General features: G+C 46.0%; 1 protein-coding gene across 1 annotated transcript in view; it reads left to right on the forward strand.

The window, feature by feature from the left end:
- Nucleotides 1–21,792, forward strand: part of LOC126088206 (cytochrome P450 6k1-like) — a 57,653-nt gene that overhangs the window by 15,547 nt on the left and 20,314 nt on the right. Inside the window, exon 5 of the mRNA XM_049906332.1 lies at nt 15,336–15,517. Coding sequence (XP_049762289.1) covers nt 15,336–15,517 — 182 coding nt within the window. The remainder of the gene's footprint in view (nt 1–15,335; nt 15,518–21,792) is intronic.

Genomic DNA, 21,792 nt, shown 5'->3' on the forward strand with positions numbered 1-21,792 from the left:
TGTATGCGCTCGCAGAGAGACAGGAGGGGCCGAAGTGTCGACCTCCATCGGGTCGGGGCACCAGACGGGCGAAGACGACATATGGTCCAGAGCGGGCAAGAGTTCCATGTCGGAGGACATCCGGTCACGGGAAGCGATCGGCAAGTGGGGGACCCAGGGAGGCGCCCGGCGGTTGCAGCGACGCGTCCACTGCGGGCGTCGCCGGCGGGAGAACAGGCGGCGGCGGTGGTGGCGCGGCGCCATGGGGAAAAATGGAAGGCAGCGTCGGTAACACCTGGGGCTGAGGCGAGCCAGTGGATGGGTCCCCAGGGCGCTGACCGGATGGCACCGTCGCTGAAAGCAGACGGGGAGCGGCAGATCCCATGCGACGACAGAGGCGCAGCTGGTTGAGATGCCGGCGCACCTCACCAGAGGCCCCCAAAACCAGATACATAGCGCGTCCGAGGCAGCGAAGAATGCGCCCTTCGAGCCAACGCCGTGAACCTTGGTAGTGACGATAGTAGACAACGTCGCCTGGAGCAAAAGCAGGTGTCTGCCGCTGCACAGGAACCTGATGCGGCGGATGTAGCAAAGACATCAAGGTTCGATGATGACGACCGTGGAGCAACTCAGCCGGCGAGCGACCATCTCGGGGCTGAGAGCGATACGAGGACAAAAAGAGCATTAACGCGTCCTCCCGAGAATGCGACCCTTTTAACTTCAACATCTGCGACTTGAAAGTCCTGACCAATCGTTCAGCGGCACCGTTTCACTGTGGCGAAAACAGCGCGGACGTCAGATGTTGAATGCCATTGGCCTTGCAGAATGACTGAAATTCTGCGGACATGAATTGTGGGCCATTGTCGGAAACAATATTCTGTTGAAGACCTTCAATGCAAAAGATAGCAGATAACGCTTGGATGGTGGCAGATGAAGTCGTGGAAGACATCCGGACAGCAAAAGGAAAATTACTGAATGAATCTACCACAACCAACCATCGAGCATTCCAGAATGGACCAGCAAAATCGATGTGTAAGCGTTTCCAAGGGGAAGTGGCTTTTGGCCATGCAAAGAATTTCCGCGGTGGGGCTGATTGTTGTTCGGTACACACCATGCAAGAAGAGAACATATTCGTAATCGCGGCATCAATTCCGAACCAAGTACAGTGCTGACGAGCAAGTTGTTTCGTTCTCACTATACCCCAATGTCCTTGGTGGAGAAGCTGTAAGACAGAGGACTGTAACGAACGTGGGACCACGACCCTGGACTGATCATTATGAGAACGCAGCAGCAAAACACCACGTCGAACAAAACGTCTCTCCTTGTGAGCAAAAAATCGACGAACCAACCGATCCCTGATCCGTAACTTTGACAAGGGCCATTGCGTAGCAACAAAACGCAGAACGGTAGCAAGGACAGGGTCGGCAGTTGTGGCTGTAGCTACACGACGAAAATAAATCGGAAACGATTCGACCACTTCATCCGTTTCCGAATCAATGAACATGCAAGCAAGTTCGGAGGAATCGAATGCTCGATCTTCAGCAACAGGCAAACAGGACAACGCATCGGCGTTTCCGTGCTGAGCAGTGGACCGATACAAGATATAGTAGCGGTACTGCGAGAGGAAAATAGACCAGCGAATGAATTTCTGCGCTGTACGTGGAGGTACAGGCTTGTTCGGATGAAAAAGCGATGTCAAAGGTTTGTGGTGTGTTGATGGTAAAGTGACGACCATACAAGAAGTCATATGACTTTCTAACACCAAATACGACAGCCAATGCTTCTTTCTCGATCTGTGAATAATTTCTTTGCGCAGACGAGAGCAATTCTGACGCAAAGGCAATAGGGCGATCGTGCGATCCATCTTTGTGCACAAGCACAGCACCGATTCCGAAATCCGATGCATCCATCATCAACAAAAGGGGCTTCTGGGGATCGAATGGCTTAAGGCAAGTATTGGAAAGCAACGCCGATTTCAACTGGCGAAAGGCGCGTTCGCATTCCGTCGTCCAGACGAACGGAACACCTTTACGGCGTAAGCGATGAAGCGGAGCTGAAATGGAAGAGGCATGCGGCACATATTAATGTTAATAGTTGATTTTTCCCAGCACACTCTGTAGCTGCTTCAAATTCTGCGGCGAAGGCAAGTCTTGGATGGCACGGAGGTGCTCGGGACTGGGATGTATGCCTTGGGCATTGAGTACATGTCCCAGGTAGGGCAACTCACGAGCAAAAAACAAACATTTGTTCTTCTGGAAGCGAAGACCATTTTGTCGCAAGACCTGAAATAATGTTCTGAGATTGGCTAAATGTTCTTCTTCCGTCTTTCCGGAGATCACAATATCGTCCAGATAGTTTGCTGCAGTAGGGACCGATGCACAAACAGTTTGTAGATATTGCCGAAAAAATGCAGGGGCAGATGCACACCCGAATGGCAGTCGTTTGAATTGATACAACCCAAGATGCGTGTTAACCACCAAAACGCGCTGGGAGTCTTCGTCCACTGGTATTTGCAAGTACGCATCTGCTAGGTCCAACTTCGAAAAATATTTACCCGGGCACAGTTTGTCAAAAAGATCTTCCGGGCGAGGTAAAGGAAAAATTGCAATCACTAGTTGTGGATTCACTGTTGCCTTGAAGTCCACACAAAGTCTCAATTTTCCCGAAGGTTTTGGCAAAATTACTAAGGGTGATGCCCAGAGAGAAGCCTGCACACGTTCAATTACACCTTGTGATTCCAAATCGTGTAATGTTTTTGCGACCTCATCACGCAATGCGTGGGGAATATTGCGCGCGCTGAAAAATTTCGGTTGCATGTTTACTTTCAGTTCCACATGTGCTTTATAGTTCTTAGCGCAACCAAGGCCCGGTGCAAAAAGTCTGCAAATTCTTCACATAGACGAGAAACACTGTCTGAAGGCACATTCTGGTTCACTGATAGGACCTGATTTACTATAGACAAATTAAACAACTGAAATAAATCGAAACCAAACAAGTTCACTGCAGAAGAAGAACGAAGGATGTAAAATGACACAAGTTTTGTTTGTCCTTCGTATGTTGCAAGAAGGCTGCACTGTCCTAACACAGGGATATCTTGACCTGAATAACTAGTTAACTTAACATTTGCAGCACGCAACGGAGGTGTGCCCAGCTGTTTGTACGCGCCTTGATTGATCAGCGAAACTGCAGCTCCGGTATCGAGCTGGAATGGTATCACTTTGCCGTTAATGTCCAAGTCTACAAAAAGGTTATTGTCCTGCTGACGACAAGAGCGACTGTCTCGTGCAACGTGAACTGACACTGGTACATAATCACTTGGGACTTGACGAGATTTCCGACAATGTCGACGCACACTATTTGTGGGACGAACACAGTCACTGTTAGAGAGAGTGGCACTGGGCGGAGTGGAATAAACTACATGAATTTCCATGGGCGAAGTTTCACGAGCCAGAGTATCCTTGGTTCGAATCCGGCGCGAAGCAAAGGGCCTGGAATGGTTGTGAGTTTCTGATCTGAGCTTTTTCTGGCAAACACTCCGAACATGTCCTTTTTTATTACAGAAAAAGCAAATAGGTTGGCGTGATGGGCAATTCTCACGCGAATGTCTAGTAGCACACTGCGGGCATGATTTTAGCACTGCATTTGCTTGCCTGCGCGGCACACGTGGCTGAGAGCCTGGCGGCAGCGGCACGGCCGGGCGCAAGGGCTGTTTACTGCTCCGTGCAGCTCGCCCGGCGGGCCGGTTAACCTGACACATGGCTGGTGAAGTTTCAAATGATTCCTGAGCAAAGTCAAGTGTGTCCTGCCGATCCAATATGTTCATCACTTGTTGAAGGGAGGGACTGACTAGTTTCAAAATCTGTTCCCTTATACGAACTTCAGACACGTTCTGTGCAATTGCATCACGTACCATAGTATCTGAATAAGGGAGTCCACATTGACACTCAAAAGCACAATCCCTAGTAAGGCCTTGCCAGGTTGCAACCCACTCCCGATTAGTCTGACCTGCCGTACGTTTTGTACGAAAGAAGGTATACCTTTTTTCAACTACATTGACTGATTCTTTGAAATATGCATCTAATACAGACAAAATTTCTTCGTAGGACAGAGTTGCTACGTCGTGAAAGGGAAATAATTTGACTATCACACGGTACGTGGTCACCCCGACGGACGATAACAAAAAAGGCTGCCGCTCGTTACCTTGAATTCTGTAGGCGGCGAGATGGAATCCAAATTGGCGTGACCACTCCGGCACTTTCCAGTGCAGCATCAAAAGGTCGAAATGTTGGTGCAACAGCGTGTTGTGGCTGCGTTAGCGGGGGAGTGGCGGCTGCCGCATCGTTTTGCATTGCCCGTTGACCCTGGACGAGCTGTCCAAGGGCATCCGGTAAGGCCTGCATCTGCTGATTCTGTAAGTGATAAAATTCGGACAGTACATCTGGAGATTGTGGCGAAGCCATTACACAAGTAAATCAGGGCAGTTGAAAGAAGAACGCGGATTTGCCTCGTCGCCAATGTTTTGGTTGGCAGGAGAGCCAACACCGTGTTACTAGAGGAGGCCGAAAGGCACGCGTTTTAGCTCACGCAGGCTGGCGTGAGGTCTGGAACAGAACAAGGAAATTAGAATTTAGAAAAACGGACATAGCTGGTGGAATACTTAACTTTAATCCATTAATGGTGAACGTCGGTCTGGACGCTACATGATTCAATATCAATAGTAACTGATAATGGCGCCTTGCTAGGTCGTAGCAAATGACGTAGCTGAACGCTATGCTAAACTATCGTCTCGGCTAAAGAGAGCGTATTTTATCAGTGAACCATCGCTAGCAAAGTCGGTTGTACAACTGGGGCGTGTGCTAGGAAGTCTCTCTAGACCTGCCGTGTGGCGGCGCTCGGTCTGCAATCACTGATAGTGGCGACACGCTGGTCCGACGTATACTAACGGACCGCGGCCGATTTAAAGGCTACCACCTAGCAAGTGTGGTTTCTGGCGGTGACACCACACTAAGGACATCACACGCATCCATGTCCGAGGCAGGATTCGAACCTGCGACCGTAACGGTCGCGCGGTTCCAGACTGAAGCGCCTAGAATCGTTCGGCCACGCCGGCAGACCCAGTTTAGTGTTCCGACAGTGTTTGTGATGGACAACACAGCATACCATTACGTGATTTTACATAAAACTTGCGCCACTAGTGACCGTAAAGAAACTATGGTGCAGCGGTTGCAGGCGAGAGACATTTCTGCAGACATGTGCATGACAAAGCTGTTGTTATATTCGCTCGTAAAACAAAATAAGTCTTCGACGCCTAAATACGTTGTAGTTGAAACTGAAAAGGAACAGGGTCACTTGGTAATGAGACTACCGCCGTATCACTGCCATTTTAATGCAATTGAATTGGTTTGTAGTGAAGTCAAGGCGTACAATAGAAGTAAGAACAACACTTTTACTACAATAGGAATGGAAAGACTGCTATGTGAAGGTCTTACTACTATAGATGCTACCTCATGGAGGAAGAAAGTAGACCATGTTACTAAACTTAGACGGGATTATAAATGAAAACGAACAATTAATGATTTCTCTTAATGATGATGATTATGATGAAGATTATGCTGACAACGATTTTGGCGCCGAATCCGATGATAGCGAAGGAGAACTGGATGGAATTGCGTCACTGACATCATAAATTGTCTAGCGTAAATGTATACAGAATTAATTCTTTCTCTCTGCAGTCGAGTAGGCTATGCGTGTTTTGCTTCATTTCTTTCTATGAATGTGGATAGCGTATTCTTTGCTCGCTTAGGTTCACATTATTATACGACGTCTTACATGCAGCTATTACAGTAACAATTTGGAACTATTTTTCATAGATATTTTCATTAACTTCGGGTGTTCTTACCTCCCGGTTTCATATACTTTCAAGTGCTTAGCCTCCGTCGTCGTTCCCTCTATTGTTAGAAAGACGTACTTTGTTGTACTTAACGTATAAACGTTGATTGTAGCTTACATTTACAAAACGTACTTGGCAGTTACGGGCGTGTGCGGTGGCAGCTACTGTAATCTCGCAATCGCAGTATAGCCAACTACACGCAAGCTGTCAGGTGACACGTTTCACTGGCCCGGGTAAAGTATCCTGAAAGGTCCAGCAGCTGGGGATGCTTCTCTCACATCTCTTACCAATGACTCCGACTGATTTACCCATTCATTTTTACCTTCAGTTCCCAATCAATGTTTCATTTGAAATAACAATAAACAAGACTAAAGATCAGACATTCGAGCATGCAGTTCAACTAGTTATCATGTGCTAATGTGGTACAGCACACTGTAAACATCAAACTAAAGTTACGCCATTTGTCTCCGAATGCAAGCAAGAAACTGTATTAAAATTACACACTTTCTCTACGAATGCGTGTTGGTACGGAAATAGAACGGACGAGATGAAGGGCGTCAGACGGATGCCATATTCCTTGACTTCCGGAAAGCGTTTGACTCGGTGCCCCACTGCAGACTCCTAACTAAGGTACGTGCATATGGGATTGGTTCCCAAATATGCAAGTGGCTCGAAGACTTCTTAAGTAATAGAACCCAGTACGTTGTCCTCGATGGTGAGTGTTCATCGGAGGTGAGGGTATCATCTGGAGTGCCCCAGGGAAATGTGGTAGGTCCGCTGTTGTTTTTATCTACATAAATGATCTTTTGGATAGGGTGGATAGCAATGTGCGGCTGTTTGCTGATGATGCTGTGGTGTACGGGAAGGTGTCGTCGTTGAGTGACTGTAGGAGGATACAAGATAACTTGGACAGGATTTGTGATTGGTGTAAAGAATGGCAGCTAACTCTAAATATAGATAAACGTAAATTAATGCAGATGAATAGGAAAAAGAATCCCGTAATGTTTGAATACTCCATTAGTAGTGTAGCGCTTGACACAGTCACATCGATTAAATATTTGGGCGTAACATTGCAGAGCGATATGAAGTGAGACAAGCATGTAATGGCAGTTGTGAGCAAGGCGGATAGAAACCTGCGAAGGGAGTGCCTCGAGAGACCCCTTCCTAGCAAGAGCAGCCGAAGAAGCTGTATGCTTCTGCGGCTTGTCTTCGGTTCATTGGTAGAATTTTGGAAAGATGTGGTTCATCTGTAAAGGAGACCGCTTATAAAACACTAATACGACCTATTCTTGAGTACTGCTCGAGCGTTTGGGATCCCTATCAGGTCGATTTGAGGGAGGACATAGAAGCAATTCAGAGGCGGGCTGCTAGATTTGTTACTGGTAGGTTTGATCATCACGCGAGTGTTATGGAAATGCTTCAGGAACTTGGATGAGAGTCTCTCGAGGAAAGGAGGCGTTCTTTTCGTGATTCGCTACTGAGGAAATTTAGAGAACCAGCATTTGAGGCTGACTGGAGTACAATTTTACTGCCGCCAACTTACATTTCGCGGAAAGACCACAAAGATAAGAGATATTAGGGCTCGTACAGAGGCATATAGGCAGTCATTTTTCCCTCGTTCTGTTTGGGAGTGGAACAGGGAGAGAAGATGGTAGTTGTGGTACGAGGTACCCTCCGCCACGTATCGTATGGTGGATTGCGGAATATGTATGTAGATGTAGATGTAGCGAACAGGTGTTTTAGCACACAGACCATGATAACCAGAAACCAGTGATCAGTGCTGAAATGATGGTCAGCCTTGCTACGATACACCCAAATAGGGGCAGCAGCAGTCTGTTTTCGATTATACATGCCCGATATGACGTCATCCCTTCTGGAACTATGGGTGCTAAGTTTTTCACAACGGCAAGTCAGTATTTTTCTTGGATATTGCTAATAGCGTATTGTGCAAGTGTAGAGTACGAGGACTGTTGTTGTCACAACAGTGATGTGGCCAAGTGGTCTAGTGCAATTCGAGTTCAGTTGGTGCTGTTGCTAATTTTTTCTTTAAATTGTATTTTATTCCTCGCAATGTTACACTATTGAAGTATTTTTCAGGTAACTATCAGCAGCAAACATGTTCCAGGAAATTCGTGACACTTGGTTGCATTAGAGCTGTTTATTAATTTGCTACCACAGTCGGTCACTGGCCGTCATCTGGCAACTGAATCAATGTTAGAAAACAGAATTGACAGTAAAAACTCAAGTGCAAAAAGTCATAAAAACACGAAATACATAAATGTAACTCACGAAAAATTGGTTACTGCAGGTGACATGTCAATCATGCCGAAACATACAGTTGTATTAACTGCCAATCTCATGAGTGATACCATAGAAGAATAATACTTTTTATACATAAACAATCTACTCCATGTACCCGCAACAGGAAACTGGCCATATGTAGTGAGGACATTTCACGAGAAACCAAAACCCTTGCAGCCTTCAAGACAACACATAAGAAGATGTACAGCCGATATATAACCTACAAAGATAATTTTAAGAACAAAGCAACCATGATTACAACAATTACACTACAGAAACAAGTAAAAAAATGTAGAAAACCATAAGCATCAGTAAACATGTCCTTTTTTTTGCTTTTTTGCATCTTTCCGTGCTACTCTATTCTGTACTAGCTCCTTCATCCCGCAGTACCGACTGCAACGTACATCCTTCTGAATCTGCTTAGTGTATTCATCTCTTGGTCTCCCACTACGATTTTTACAATCCGCGCTGCCCTCCAGTACTAAATTGGTGATCCCTTGATGCCTCAGAATATGTCCTACCAGGCGATCCCTTCTCCTAGTCAAGTTGTGCCCCAAATTTCTCTTCTCCCCAATTCTATTCAATACCTCCTCATTAGTTATGTGATCTACCCATCTAATCTTCAGCATTCTTCTGTAGCACCACATTTCGAAATCTTCTATTCTCTTCTTGTCCAAACTATTTATCGTCCACGTTTCACTTTCATACATGCCTACACTCCATACAAATACTTTCAGAAACGACTTCCTGACACTTAAATCTATACCCGATGTTAACAAATTTCTCTTCTTCAGAAACGCATTCCTTGCCATTGCCAGTCTACATTTTATATTCTCTCTACTTCGACCATCTTAAGTTATTTTGCTCCCCAAATAGCAAAACTCTTTTACTACTTTAAGCGCCTCATTTCCTAATCTGATTCCCTCAGCAACATCCGAATTAATTCGACTACATTCCATTATCCTCATATTGCTTTTGTTGATGTTCATCTTATATCAAGACACTGTCCATTCCGCTCAGCTGCTCTTCCAAGTCCTTTGCTGTCTCTGACAGAATTACAATGTCATCGGCGAACCTCAAAGTTTTTGTTTCTTCTCCATGGATTTTAATGCCTACTCCGAATTTTTCTTTTGTTTCCTTTACTGACTGCGCAATATACAGACTGAATAACGTCGGGGAGAGGCTACAACCATGTCTCACTCCCTTCCCAACCACTGCTTCCCTTTCATGCCCCTCAACTCTTCTAACTACCATCTGGTTTCTGTACAAATTGTAAATAGCGTTTCGCTCCCTGTACTTGACCCCCGCCACCTTTAGAATTTGAATGACAGTAATCCAGTCAACATTGTCAAAAGCTATTTCTAAGTCTACAAATGCCTAGAAACTTAGGTTTGCCTTTCCTTAATCTAGCTTCTAAGATACGTCGTAGGGTCAGTATTGACTCACGTGTTCCAACATTTCTGCAGAATGCAAACTGATCTTCCCCGAGGTAGGCTCCTACCAGTTTTTCCATTCGTCTGGAAAGAATTCGTGTTATTATTCTGCAGCCGTGGCTTATTAAACTTATAGTTCGATAATTTACAAAATGGCTCTGAGCACTATGCGACTTAACTTCTTAGGTCATCAGTCTCCTAGACTTAGAACTACTTAAACCTAACTAACCTAAGGACATCACACACATCCATGCCCGAGGCAGGATTCGAACCTGCGACCGTAGCGGTCGCTCGGTTCCAGACTGTAGCGCCTAGAACCGCACAGCCACTCTGGCCGATAATTTACACATCTGTCAACACCTGCTTTCTTCGGGATTAGAATTATTATAGTCTTCTTTAAGTCTGAGGGTGTTTCGCTTGTCTGATACATATTGCTCAGCAGATGATACAGTTTTGTCAGGGCTGGCTCTCCCAAAGCTGTCAGTAGTTCTAATGGAATGTTGTCTACTCTCGGGGCCTTGTTTTGACTTAGGTCTTTCAGTGCTTTGTAAACTCTTCACGCAGTATCATCTCTTCCATTTCATCTTCATCTACATCCTCTTCCATTTCCATAATATTGTCCTCAAGAAAATTGCCCTTCTATAGACCCTCTATATACTCCTTCCACCTTTCTGCTTTCCCTTCTTTGCTTAGGACTGGGTTTCTATCTGAGCTCTTGATATTCATGCAAGTGGTTCTCTTTTCTCCAATGGTCTCTTTAATTTTCCTGTAGGCAGTATCTATCTTAGCTCTAGTGATATATGCCTCTACATCCTTACATTTGTCCTCTAGCCATTCTTGCTTAGCCATTTTGTACTTCCTGTCGATCTCATTTTTGAGATGTTTGTATTCCTTTTTGCCTGCTTCATTTACTGCATTTTTATAATTTCTCCTTTCATCAATTAAATTCGATATCTCTACTGTTACCTAAGGATTTTATTAGCCCTTGTCTTTCTACCTACTTGATCCTCTGCTGCCTTCAACATTTCATCTCTCAAAGCCACCCATTCTTCTTCTTTTGTATTTCGTTCCCCCATTCTTATCAATGGTTCCCTAATGCTCTCCCTGAAACTCTCTACAACCTCTGGTTCTGTCAGTTTATCCGGGTCCCATTTCCTTAATTTCCAACCTTTTTGCAGTTTGTTCAGTTTTAATCTACAGTTCATAAGCAATAGATTGTGGTCAGAGTCCACATCTGCCCCTGAAAATGTCTTAAAATTTAAAACCTGGTTCCTGAATCTCTGTCTTACTATTATGTAATCTATCTGACACCTTCCAGTAACTCCGGGCTTCTTCCATGTATACAACCTTCTTTCATGATTCTTGAACCAAGTGTTAGCTATGATTATGTTATACTCTGTGCAAAATTCTACATCTTTCATTCCTTATGCCTATTCCATATTCACCTACTACGTTTCCCTCTCTTCCCTTTCCTACTATCGAATTCCAGTCACCCATGATTATTAAATTTTCGTCTCCCTTCACCATCTGAGTAATTTCTTTTATCTCATCATACATTCGATCAATCTCTTCGTCATCTGTGGAGCTAGTTGGCATATAAACTTGTTCTACTGTGGTAGGCGTGGGCTTCGTATCTATCTTGGCCACAATAATGCTGTTTGTTGTAGCTTACCCGCATTCGTATTTTTTTTTATTCATTATTAAACCTACTCCTGCATTACCCCTATTTGGTTTTGTATTTACAACCCTGTATTCACCTGACGAGAAGTCTTGTTCCTTCTGCCACTACACTTCACTAATTCTCACTATATCTAAATTTAACCTACCCATTTCCCTTTTTAAATTTTCTAACCTATCTGCCCGATTAAGGGATCTGACATTCCACGCTCCGACCCGTAGAACGCCAGTTTTTTTTCTCCTGATAACAACGTCCTCAGGAATAGTCCCCCCCGGAGATCCGAATGGGGGACTATTTTACCTATGGAATATTTTACCCAAGGGGACCCCATCATCATTTAACCATACAGTAAAGCTGCATGCCCTCAGGAAAAATTATGGCTGTAGTTTCCCTTTGCTTTCAGCCGTTTGCAGGACCAGCACAGCAAGGCCGTTTTGATTAGTGTTACAAGGCCAGATCAGTCAATCATCCAGACTGTTGCCCCTGCAATTATTGCAAAGGCTCTTCAGGAACCATACGTTTGTCTGGCCTCTCTACAGATACCCTTCTGTTGTGGTTTCACCTATGGTTTGGCTCTATGTACCACTGAGGCACACAAACCTCCCCACTAATGGCAAGGTCCATGGCTCATAGAGGGGGGGCGGGGTTTATATGATACTAATGTCAATAAACTTACCTATGCCAAAAATCTTTGAACCAAAATTAAAAGAGTGCCAAATCCTAGGTACAATGCATAAATCAATGTATCACATGTCCCAACAGACAGAGACACAGAAACAAATAATTTTGATTCCCAGTATCTCTCTGCGAAGCTACATCAACCTGGAAACAAGAAAACCAGGGTTAAACAGTACAGAGTACATATTTTTACAACTCAATAACTTAATAAAGAATACTTGAGTGATGGTATGCAGAAGAATTGTCAGAAAGCATTATTTCATGTCCGTTTGTGTGGTTAAAATATCACACATCTGATTTATAGTCAAACTGGAGTTCCTTGGAATACTTTTCCTGCCGGCCGAAGTGGCCGTGCGGTTAAAGGCGCTGCAGTCTGGAACCGCAAGACCGCTACGGTCGCAGGTTCGAATCCTGCCTCGGGCATGGATGTTTGTGATGTCCTTAGGTTAGTTAGGTTTAACTAGTTCTAAATTCTAGGGGACTAATGACCTCAGCAGTTGAGTCCCATAGTGCTCAGAGCCATTTGAACCATACTTTTCCTCATAGGGCTCAATACACTATACCCAAATGTGTGGCATCAATATGGTACATCAGACAAATAACTAATGAGCTTATAAAAGTTATTCAAAATGAAGAAAGGTTCAGAGCCATCAGGTTTAGGCAATTAAACTTTTATTGTGTGTGATGAAGGGTGTGACCAGTAAATGCATAAATTTGAAATATAAAATCAAAAATACAAAAACAGTTTTCAGCCATTACACATTATTGACATGCTTACATAACTATCTACAGCAGAGACTGAGATACTTCAGTTCCAATAAACCATATAGTCACACCAAAGCAGTAATAGGACATCTCATATTTCTAAGGAAGGACATGAATGGGTAATGTAATATATGAACCATATGTTATGGTATCAAAAATAACAAGACAATATCAAGAAATACAAGCAGGGTAGCTTACATACATGATACCAAAGAAGCTTAAATGAGTAGAAAGCAATTCTATAACAAGTATAGTACAATATCTCAAAAATAATAATAAAATTATCAATAAATACAAAGAGAGTGGTATACATACATGATACCAACCAAGCTTACTTACATACACTATGTATGTGAAGCTCAAATGGTATACGAACTGTATGCCACCTGTTTAACAACTAACACTTTCGCATTAATTTCACTGTTGAAATTGTGGATAATGATTGTATTAGCTTTCTTGATCTAAGGCTTCCTGAACACGAAGGTAGACACCATTTTAATGTTTTTTATAAATATTGTACAGATATAATATATTTAAAAGTTTTCCAACTCAACTATATGCAGTTTTTCATTCAATGCTGAATAGAATAATTAGATTTCCTTAGTCAGGTGATAATACTGATGCTGAACTTAGTAAATTTTCTTAAATTTCATTTTGCTTCTCACACTCTTAAGTGATAAATTGTAAAATTTAAATATATTTAAATAGTTCAGTTTATACACTTTTAATTAATATATTCAATTTCGTTAGAATTACTACCCTTGTAAGTCAAAAGGCTATAGGCCAACACATGTGTGGCACATTGGTTAAATTTTGCATGAGCCGCCACTCTAAACATGTTGGGACTGTTTTACGATCAGAGAGTTTTTCGTGTAGCCATTTGTAACCAGTTCGTACTTTTACCACACAGTACCCAAAAATCGAAATATGTTGTACCTATATTCTGAAGTTTTGTAATTGTACCATGAAAAAAATTAAAAATAATTATCAAAAGCAAAAACAAAGGAGTATTTGTCATTCCTATTCAAAAAGGTTCATTATAATTTCTAGTACCATACGATCAAAGTGGGCGAAGGCTCATCACGGAACCGAAATTTGCGTCCTGACGCAATTCCGAGGGATACCACAGATTAGGATGTGATTCCATTCCTCATACATATTTAGCAATTACAAAGCATTGCCGGATTTGCTAGTACAATATAATGTGAACGTTGATGGTTGCCGCTGTAAGTGCAGGATCGGCGGAACGCCACAGCTCGCACTACGACCAGGTGGTTAGGGGCAGCGATCGTTAAAGAACGCGATTTGTTGTACTCATTAATTTGAACGCCAAGTTATGGTGTGTTTGGAGAATGCAGGGAATGATGAATTGAAAAGACATACGAAAACGGGACCATCTTGTAGTTGTGAAATCACAAATGAGGGAAGAGACGCTACAAAAGTAGTCATCCGTCACTTGCACATTTATTCTACAAAATTCGGAAAACCTATCATCACCGCTGGGTCTAACAATATATTTTTCACCCATAGATTTACAGTTCCCCCTTTCCCATTCCTCTCTTGCACACGAAGTGAGGTGCTGAGTGGCTATAACAGTGGGACCGCATTTGGGAGGACCTGGGATAACATCTTCCAGCCTCTCAGAATATGTTTTTTGTGGGTATCCTAAACCAGTTCAAGTGAATGAAAGCGGTGATTCTACGGAAAAAAAAACAGTTACTTCGCCTCTATTCCATTCGAGCTGTGTTAGTGTCTCTTCTCTAATTATTGCCAGACCGTTGTATGGTAAACACCAAACTTTCAGAAAATCACCTTCACTGGTATGTCGTCGTGACAAAGAAGAGAGCATTGCTTCGTAGCACAAAGAACACCTACGTTGCAGTCCACTACCGTTGTCTAAAAAAACTGACCTTACATTTTAAGGATAATAATGTCACTTCGTCTAATTAGCCTACTTACAGCAGAATACTAGAGTATGCAGGACGGCCACTATATTCTTAAAATCTACACTTAACTAGTCTAGTGTGAAACACCCTTAGCTCTAACAGAAATTAGGAATATGTTACACTAATCTTCCTTTCTCCTATGCCTGCCAGTCACACCTTCACATTGAAGTTCGTTTAAGATATTTGTAACCCGGAAACAAGATTAAAATTAAAAGAGAAGAATTTTCTTTTAATGAGGTGCGAAGAATGATCTTCCCTTCAGTACTGCTCTGTGAACGTTAGTATTCGTATGTTTGATTCTACAAGTCCTGTGTCGTATATTGACATTCATGACGTTCTCTGCACATCATCTAAGTAATGACAAATGTAATGTGGTGGCTTAAAACCATTTTAATCCTTATCTGTGAAGATGGTCCAAGAGTGAAACCGGTTAATATTTGGATTTAAAATGAAAACAGCTGATGGTCAAACATGCATTTTATACATTACTTGTCGACTGTTGATAATCAGCTTCAAAAAATGTTTAAAAGGATTTTCCACTGAACAGTGTCTCGGACCGTGTAGTTTGACAACCATGTGCGTTACTTTACATTTCATATGCGTCGGTTTCACAAATACCACTGTATGCAAGACTTTGAATGTTTATGCACTTCCATTTTTTCCAGGCTTCCGAGCGGCGCTGTACACGTGACGAGATACTTCCGGAATATGGTGAAGGAGACCATGGAATACCGGGAGCAACACGGCGTAGTTCGCAACGACTTACTGCATCTAATGATGCAGCTGAAGAACCAGGGCTTCATTGACGAACAAAGTAAAACTGGCTCCCAGGAAATTGATAATTGGAGTAAGTATGAACACAAAACCCAATGGAATTGTGTTCACACTAGTTGTCATTTCTTCACCAGCTATCTGCAAAGTGTCTGTATTCACACTCGTGCGAAGGTGTGACTGGCAGGCATAGGAGAAAGGGAGCATTAGTGTTCAACGTCCCGTCGACAACGAGGTCATTAGAGACGGAGCACAAGCTCGGACTGAGGAAGGATGGGAATGGGAAATCCTGTGTTCCCTTTCAAGGAACCATCCCGGTATTCGCCTTAAGCGATTCAGGAAAATCACAGAAATCCAAAATCAGAATGGTTGGACGGAGATTTGAACCGTCGTCCTCTCGAGCATAGATGCTATTGGATACATAAACATTTTGGAAAGTCTTACTATTTTTCTGAAGATTGTATTGGAACTTACTCACGCTTAACAATGATATGTAACTTAATATACACTGACGGAAAATATCGCAACACCAAGAAAAAAGTAATGTAGAGTAACGAAATTTCGAGAATACGTTTGTCTAGGTAACATACTGTTGTGATTAACATCGCATCACAGGTTAATATAAACATGAGGTAAGCCTTTGCACATCTGAAATTCTGGTACATTAAAAACTGGTGTAACTGCCAAAATGTCGAACGCAGGCATGCATAAGTGGAAGCATTGTGTCGCACGGTGCCCGATGTCAGTATGTAGAATTCCGTGCCTGTTGCAATTGGTCGGTCAATACAGTGCCGGTTAATGCTGTTAGTGGATGACGCAGGAATCCTCGTTCAATCATGTAGCATACGTTCTCGATTGGAGACGGATCTGCTGATCGAGCAGGCCAAAGCAACATGACGACACTCTGAAGAGCATGTTGGGGTACAACGGCGGTATGTCGTGTCACATACTGACTATATAATGAATTTATGTTGTTACCCTTAAGGCTGTTGGAAGCCCTCAATGGCACTACAAGATAGGAAATCAAAGACACAATGCAGAGAGTAGGCAAAAGTTTAGGTTGTCGGAGCTAAATACGTAGTAACACTAGAGCCATGCAAACTGCAGACGCACTGGAGGTTTCACTCAGAGAATTAACTGGTAACTCCATGCTCCGCCCAGACGCTGTTGTAAGGCGTCGCAGTAGAAGATGGCCGCGAAAAGTCACGTCTTCACAGAGGCAGCAAGCTTGATACTTGTTCCTGAGAACTGCAACGTCAGTGGGGTTACGTAAGTTAGAGTGTTACTACAGCAGTCCCCACTCTCCAAAGGTCTGAGGTGCGGAACAACTCGTCAGATTGGCCGAAGATTGTTAAGTCCCGGTGGGATGGTGGGTCGACTATAAGAAGGGAGGAATAGTGTGCAGCCACGTTTCTTCGATAAGTTCCGACATGTCTGCTTCTCTCACTTGAAGTGCTGCTGTCAAGTTTGTACTAAACATGCATCTAGTGTTCGCTACTCCTGTTAGTGCTCACCCCATGATTTCTGACTCTGACTTCTGCGGTGCAACATCCTTTGCATTTCCTAATGTTTAGAACTAGCCTTCAGTGAAGTAGTCTTAACTCCATGCGGAGTCAGGGATTTTCTCTGCCTCGTGATGACTGTGCGTTGTGTGATGTCCTTAGGTTAAGTTAGGTTTAAGTAGTTCTAAGTTCTAGGGGACTGATGGCCATAGATGTTAAGTCCCATAGTGCTCAGAGCCATTTTGAACCATTTTTTGTATTTAATTCCATGACTCTCCTGCTACAAGCGTCCTGTTGAGTCCCAAAATCCGCTCCTCTCGTAGATGCCATGAGACGGTGTTTGGCGCCGGTCCGAGTCATCAGCTTGCCTTCACTTGGAATTTGCCTTTCTGTATTTGCTCCTCACCTCACCGGAAATTGCAGACTGACTTCAAACTCCCAGTCTTCCCTCCATCCTGTGTTAGGATCCGACAGTGGGTGAGCGTTATCCCGTTCGAAAACACACTTAGAATGCTGCACATGAATGGTAGCGAAACAGGCCAATCACCAGAATGACAAACAAACCTGCAGTAATGGTGCGCGGAGTCAGCACCAGAGAGCTCCTGCTGTCACACAAAAGCGCACCCCAGACCATAATCCCAGATGTAGATCCAGTGTGTCTAGGCCGCAGACAGATTGGTTCCAGGTGCTCATCTGACCTCCTCCTAACCAACACACGGCCGTCATTGACGCTGAGGCAGAACGATCTTCCATCAGAAAACACAACAGACCACCATCCTGCTCTCAATGATCTCTCGCTTGACACCATCGTAATCGTGAACTGTGATGGTTTGGGGTCAGTGGTATTCACGTTATAGGACGTTTGGTTGGAAACTGTCCTTGAAGTAACCGATTTGCGACAGTTCATTGTGTCACTGTGGTGCCAACTGCTGCTGCAGATGCAGTACGATGCGACACAGCCATACGCCGAACAAGATGGTCTTCCCTCTCGATAGTGCCACGTGGCCGTCCGGGCCGCGGTCCTCTAGCCACCGCACCATCCTATGACCATCGCTTCCACCAATCATGCACAGTGGCTACGTTGCTGCTAAGTAATTAGATTAAAACCAGCCGACCAGTTGCAAAGGATAAAGTAATCTTTACCTAGGTTTCGATAGATTTATACCTATCTTCTTCAGAAAGCGGCCTGAGGAAAATGAACATCGTGTTTTATATGAAAGGTATACACATAAGTCAAGTTTTTTTTTTTTTTTTTTTTTTTACTTTATTGTAATTTTGAAACCTGAACAAACAGGTAGGCTGGCAGCAGCACAATACGCTGCTCTTCAGCCGAAGAGAGTACATGGAGATAAACAAAGAAGAGACATTACATAGAAAAACGGCGGGAAAACACAGGAGACACAAGAACAGAAAAGCACAAGAAGCCGTTCACACTTGATGACAATCCACACTAGGAACTGGAGACCCGACGCACAAACACTGAAGAAGACGATGTCACAGGTGAACAATGGAGCGTGACGGCGAAACGGAACACTAAACATGACGGCACACACGATACACTGATGGCGGTGATCTCCGGCGCGCGAATGTCCACTTAGCGTGTGCGAGTCCGGGGACCTGCCAAGAGGGCAACAGGGATGAGGAAGGGGAGAGGGGAGGAAAAGAGGATGCCACGGCTGAGGAGACGGGGACAGGAGGATAGGGACAGGAGAGGGGGGGCCCGGGGGACGAGGGACGAGAAAAGGAGGAGGGAGGGAAAAGGGAGAGAAGGGAGGGAGGGTGCCCTGAGGAGCAAGCACAGGAGGAGGGCGGGAGGATCAAAGTTGGTAGGAGGGGTAGATGGAGGGGAGGAGGGCATCATCAGGGAGGGGGAGCTGGCGGAAGCCACCTTGGGAGAGGGTAAGGAGGGTGGAGAGATGGAGACCGGGTGGGACATGGGAGTACAGGCGCGGCAGCGGGCGGGGTTGGGAGAGGATCGGGGAGACGAGCGGGTGAGGAGGATCGAGTTTACGGGAGATGTAGAGGATTCGTATCCTTTCGAGGAAAAGGAGGAGGTGGGGGAAGGGGATAAGGTCATACAGGATCCGCGTGGGGGAGGGGAGACGGATGCGATAGGCAAGGCGGAGAGCATGGCGTTCAAGGATTTGGAGGGATTTATAAAAGGAAGGGGGGGCGGAGATCCAGGCTGGATGGGCGTAACAGAGGATAGGGCGGATGAGGGACTGATAGGTGTGGAGGATGGTGGAGGGGTCCAGACCCCACGTTCGGCCGGAAAGGAGCTTGAGGAGACGGAGTCGAGAACGTGCCTTGGCTTGGATTGTCTGGAGATGGGGAGTCCAGGAGAGGCGGCGGTCGAGGGTGACGCCAAGGTACTTAAGGGTGGGGGTGAGAGCGATGGGACGGCCATAAACGGTGAGATAAAAATCAAGGAGGCGGAAGGAGGGAGTGGTTTTGCCTACAATGATCGCCTGGGTTTTGGAAGGATTGACCTTGAGCAACCACTGGTTGCACCAAGCGGTGAACCGGTCAAGATGGGATTGGAGAAGGTGTTGGGAGCGTCGCAGGGTGGGGGCAAGGGCAAGGAAGGCGGTGTCATCGGCAAACTGGAGAAGGTGGACGGGGGGTGACGGCGGCGGCATGTCCGCCGTGTACAACAAGTACAGAAGGGGGGAGAGGACGGAGCCTTGGGGCACACCGGCGGAGGGGAAAAAGGTGTAGGAATCGGTGTTATGGATGGTGACATGGGAAGGACGGCGGGAGAGAAAGGAACCGATCAGACGAACGTAGTTAATGGGAAGGGCGAAGGTTTGGAGCTTGAAGAGGAGACCGGAATGCCATACGCGGTCATATGCGCGTTCGAGGTCAAGAGAGAGGAAGATTGCGGAGCGACGGGAATTGAGCTGTTCGGAAAGGAGATGAGTGAGGTGAAGGAGGAGATCGTTGGAAGAGAAGGACGGCCGAAAGCCACACTGGGTAACGGGGAGGAGGCGGTGCTGGCGGAGATGCTGGTGGATGCGGCGGGTGAGGATAGATTCCAGGACCTTGCTGAAGACCGAGGTAAGGCTGATGGGACGGTAGGAGGAGACGGCGGACGGCGGTTTGCCAGGTTTGAGGAACATGAGGATACGGGAGGTTTTCCACAGGTCGGGGTAGTAACCAGTGGACAGGACTACATTGTAGAGCCTGGCCAGGGTGGAGAGAAAAGAGACAGGAGCTTCACGAAGGTGACGGTAGGTGACACGATCGTGACCAGGAGCGGTGTTGCGTTTGGTGCGGAGTGTAGTAATGAGATCCTGTGTAGTGATGGGGGCGTTAAGTTCCGTGTGTGGAATGTTGTCCAAGTACTGGAAACCAGGAGCGAGGGGAGGGACAGAGGTGTCAGTTCGATCGCGGATATCTGGGAAGAGGGAGTAATCGAACCGGGGATCATCAGGGATGGAAAACACATCGGACAGGTAGGAGGCAAAGTGGTTGGCCTTACTAAGGGCGTCAGGGAAGGGGTGGTCATCGTGGAGAAGAGGATAGTAGGGGGAGGGCTTAGTTCCGGTAAGGCGACGGAAGGCGGTCCAGAACTTGGACGAGTTGATGGGGAGGGTAGCATTTAAACGGGTGCATGTCTGTCGCCAGTCCCGGCGTTTCTTAGCCGCGAGCAAATTTCGAATGTGTCGCTGTAGTTGCCGGTGGCGTCGTAGGGTGTCCGGGTCACGCGTGCGGAGGAAGGCACGGTAGAGACGACGGGATTCACGGAGGAGGAGGACGGCCTGTGGTGGTAAGGTAGGACGGTGGGGGTGGATGGCAACAGTAGGGACGTGGGCCTCCACGGCCTCAGACAAGGTCTGCTGGAGAAAGGAGGCGGCATGGGAGACATCATCGGGATGGCGGTAGGCGAGAGGGTGGCTGTCGACCTGAGTGGAGAGGGTATCCCGGTAGGCATTCCAGTTGGCACGGGAATAGTCATGGATGTACTTGGGGGGAGGGTCATGACGAGGGTCGGGGCGGAGGCGACGACCGTCGGAAACGGTGAGGAGGACAGGGAGATGGTCACTACCAATAGGCTCCAGGACATCCACCGTAATGCGACCAAGGAGGTTGGGGGAGGAAAGAATAACATCGGGAGTGGAATTGGATTCGGGGCGGGTGTGCTGGGGGATGGGGACGAGGTCGCCTTGAAGGGAGGAGAGGAACCGATGCCACCGCCGCAACTGGGCAGCGGAGCGACTATGGATGTTGAGGTCGGCGGCGATCACATAGGAGGAGAAGGTACGGTCGATGTGGGAGAGGAAGTCGAAAGGAAGAGGGGCGTTGGGGCGGACATAGATGGTGGCACAGGTAACGGTAAGGCCGGGGAAGAAGAGACTAAGGATCAGGTGTTCGGTGGGGTCGGGAAGGAGAGGTTGGAGCCGAACGGGGATCTGGCGGTGGTGGCCAATGGCAACTCCGCCACGCGCAACTGGGAGGGGATTATCGGAGCGGTGGAGGAGATAGGGGGAGGTGTGGATGGAGTGGTGGGGTTGGAGGAAGGTTTCATTGAGAAGGAAAGCATCCACACGGTGGGTAGCAAGGGTGTGCAGGAAGAGGTTCTTGTTGGAGGGAAGGGAGCGGATATTGTTGAAAAGGATACGATGCTGTCGCGCCATGATAAGGATTTAGACGAGGGTGTCAAGGCGGGAGAAGGTGAAATGGGCCTGGTTATTGGAATAGGTGGCGTACATTTTAAGGTGGAATATGGAACGGGCGGCGAGGGAGATCTGTTGGAGGGTGTGGGGGCGCTGAAAGGGATGGACGTTTTGGAGGACAATGGTGAGGAACCTGATGATGTCCTCAGCAGTGGGGGGGGGGACGAAGGGAA

Source organism: Schistocerca cancellata, chromosome 6 (genome assembly GCF_023864275.1).
Source record: "Schistocerca cancellata isolate TAMUIC-IGC-003103 chromosome 6, iqSchCanc2.1, whole genome shotgun sequence".
Taxonomy (NCBI): Eukaryota; Metazoa; Arthropoda; class Insecta; order Orthoptera; family Acrididae; genus Schistocerca; species Schistocerca cancellata.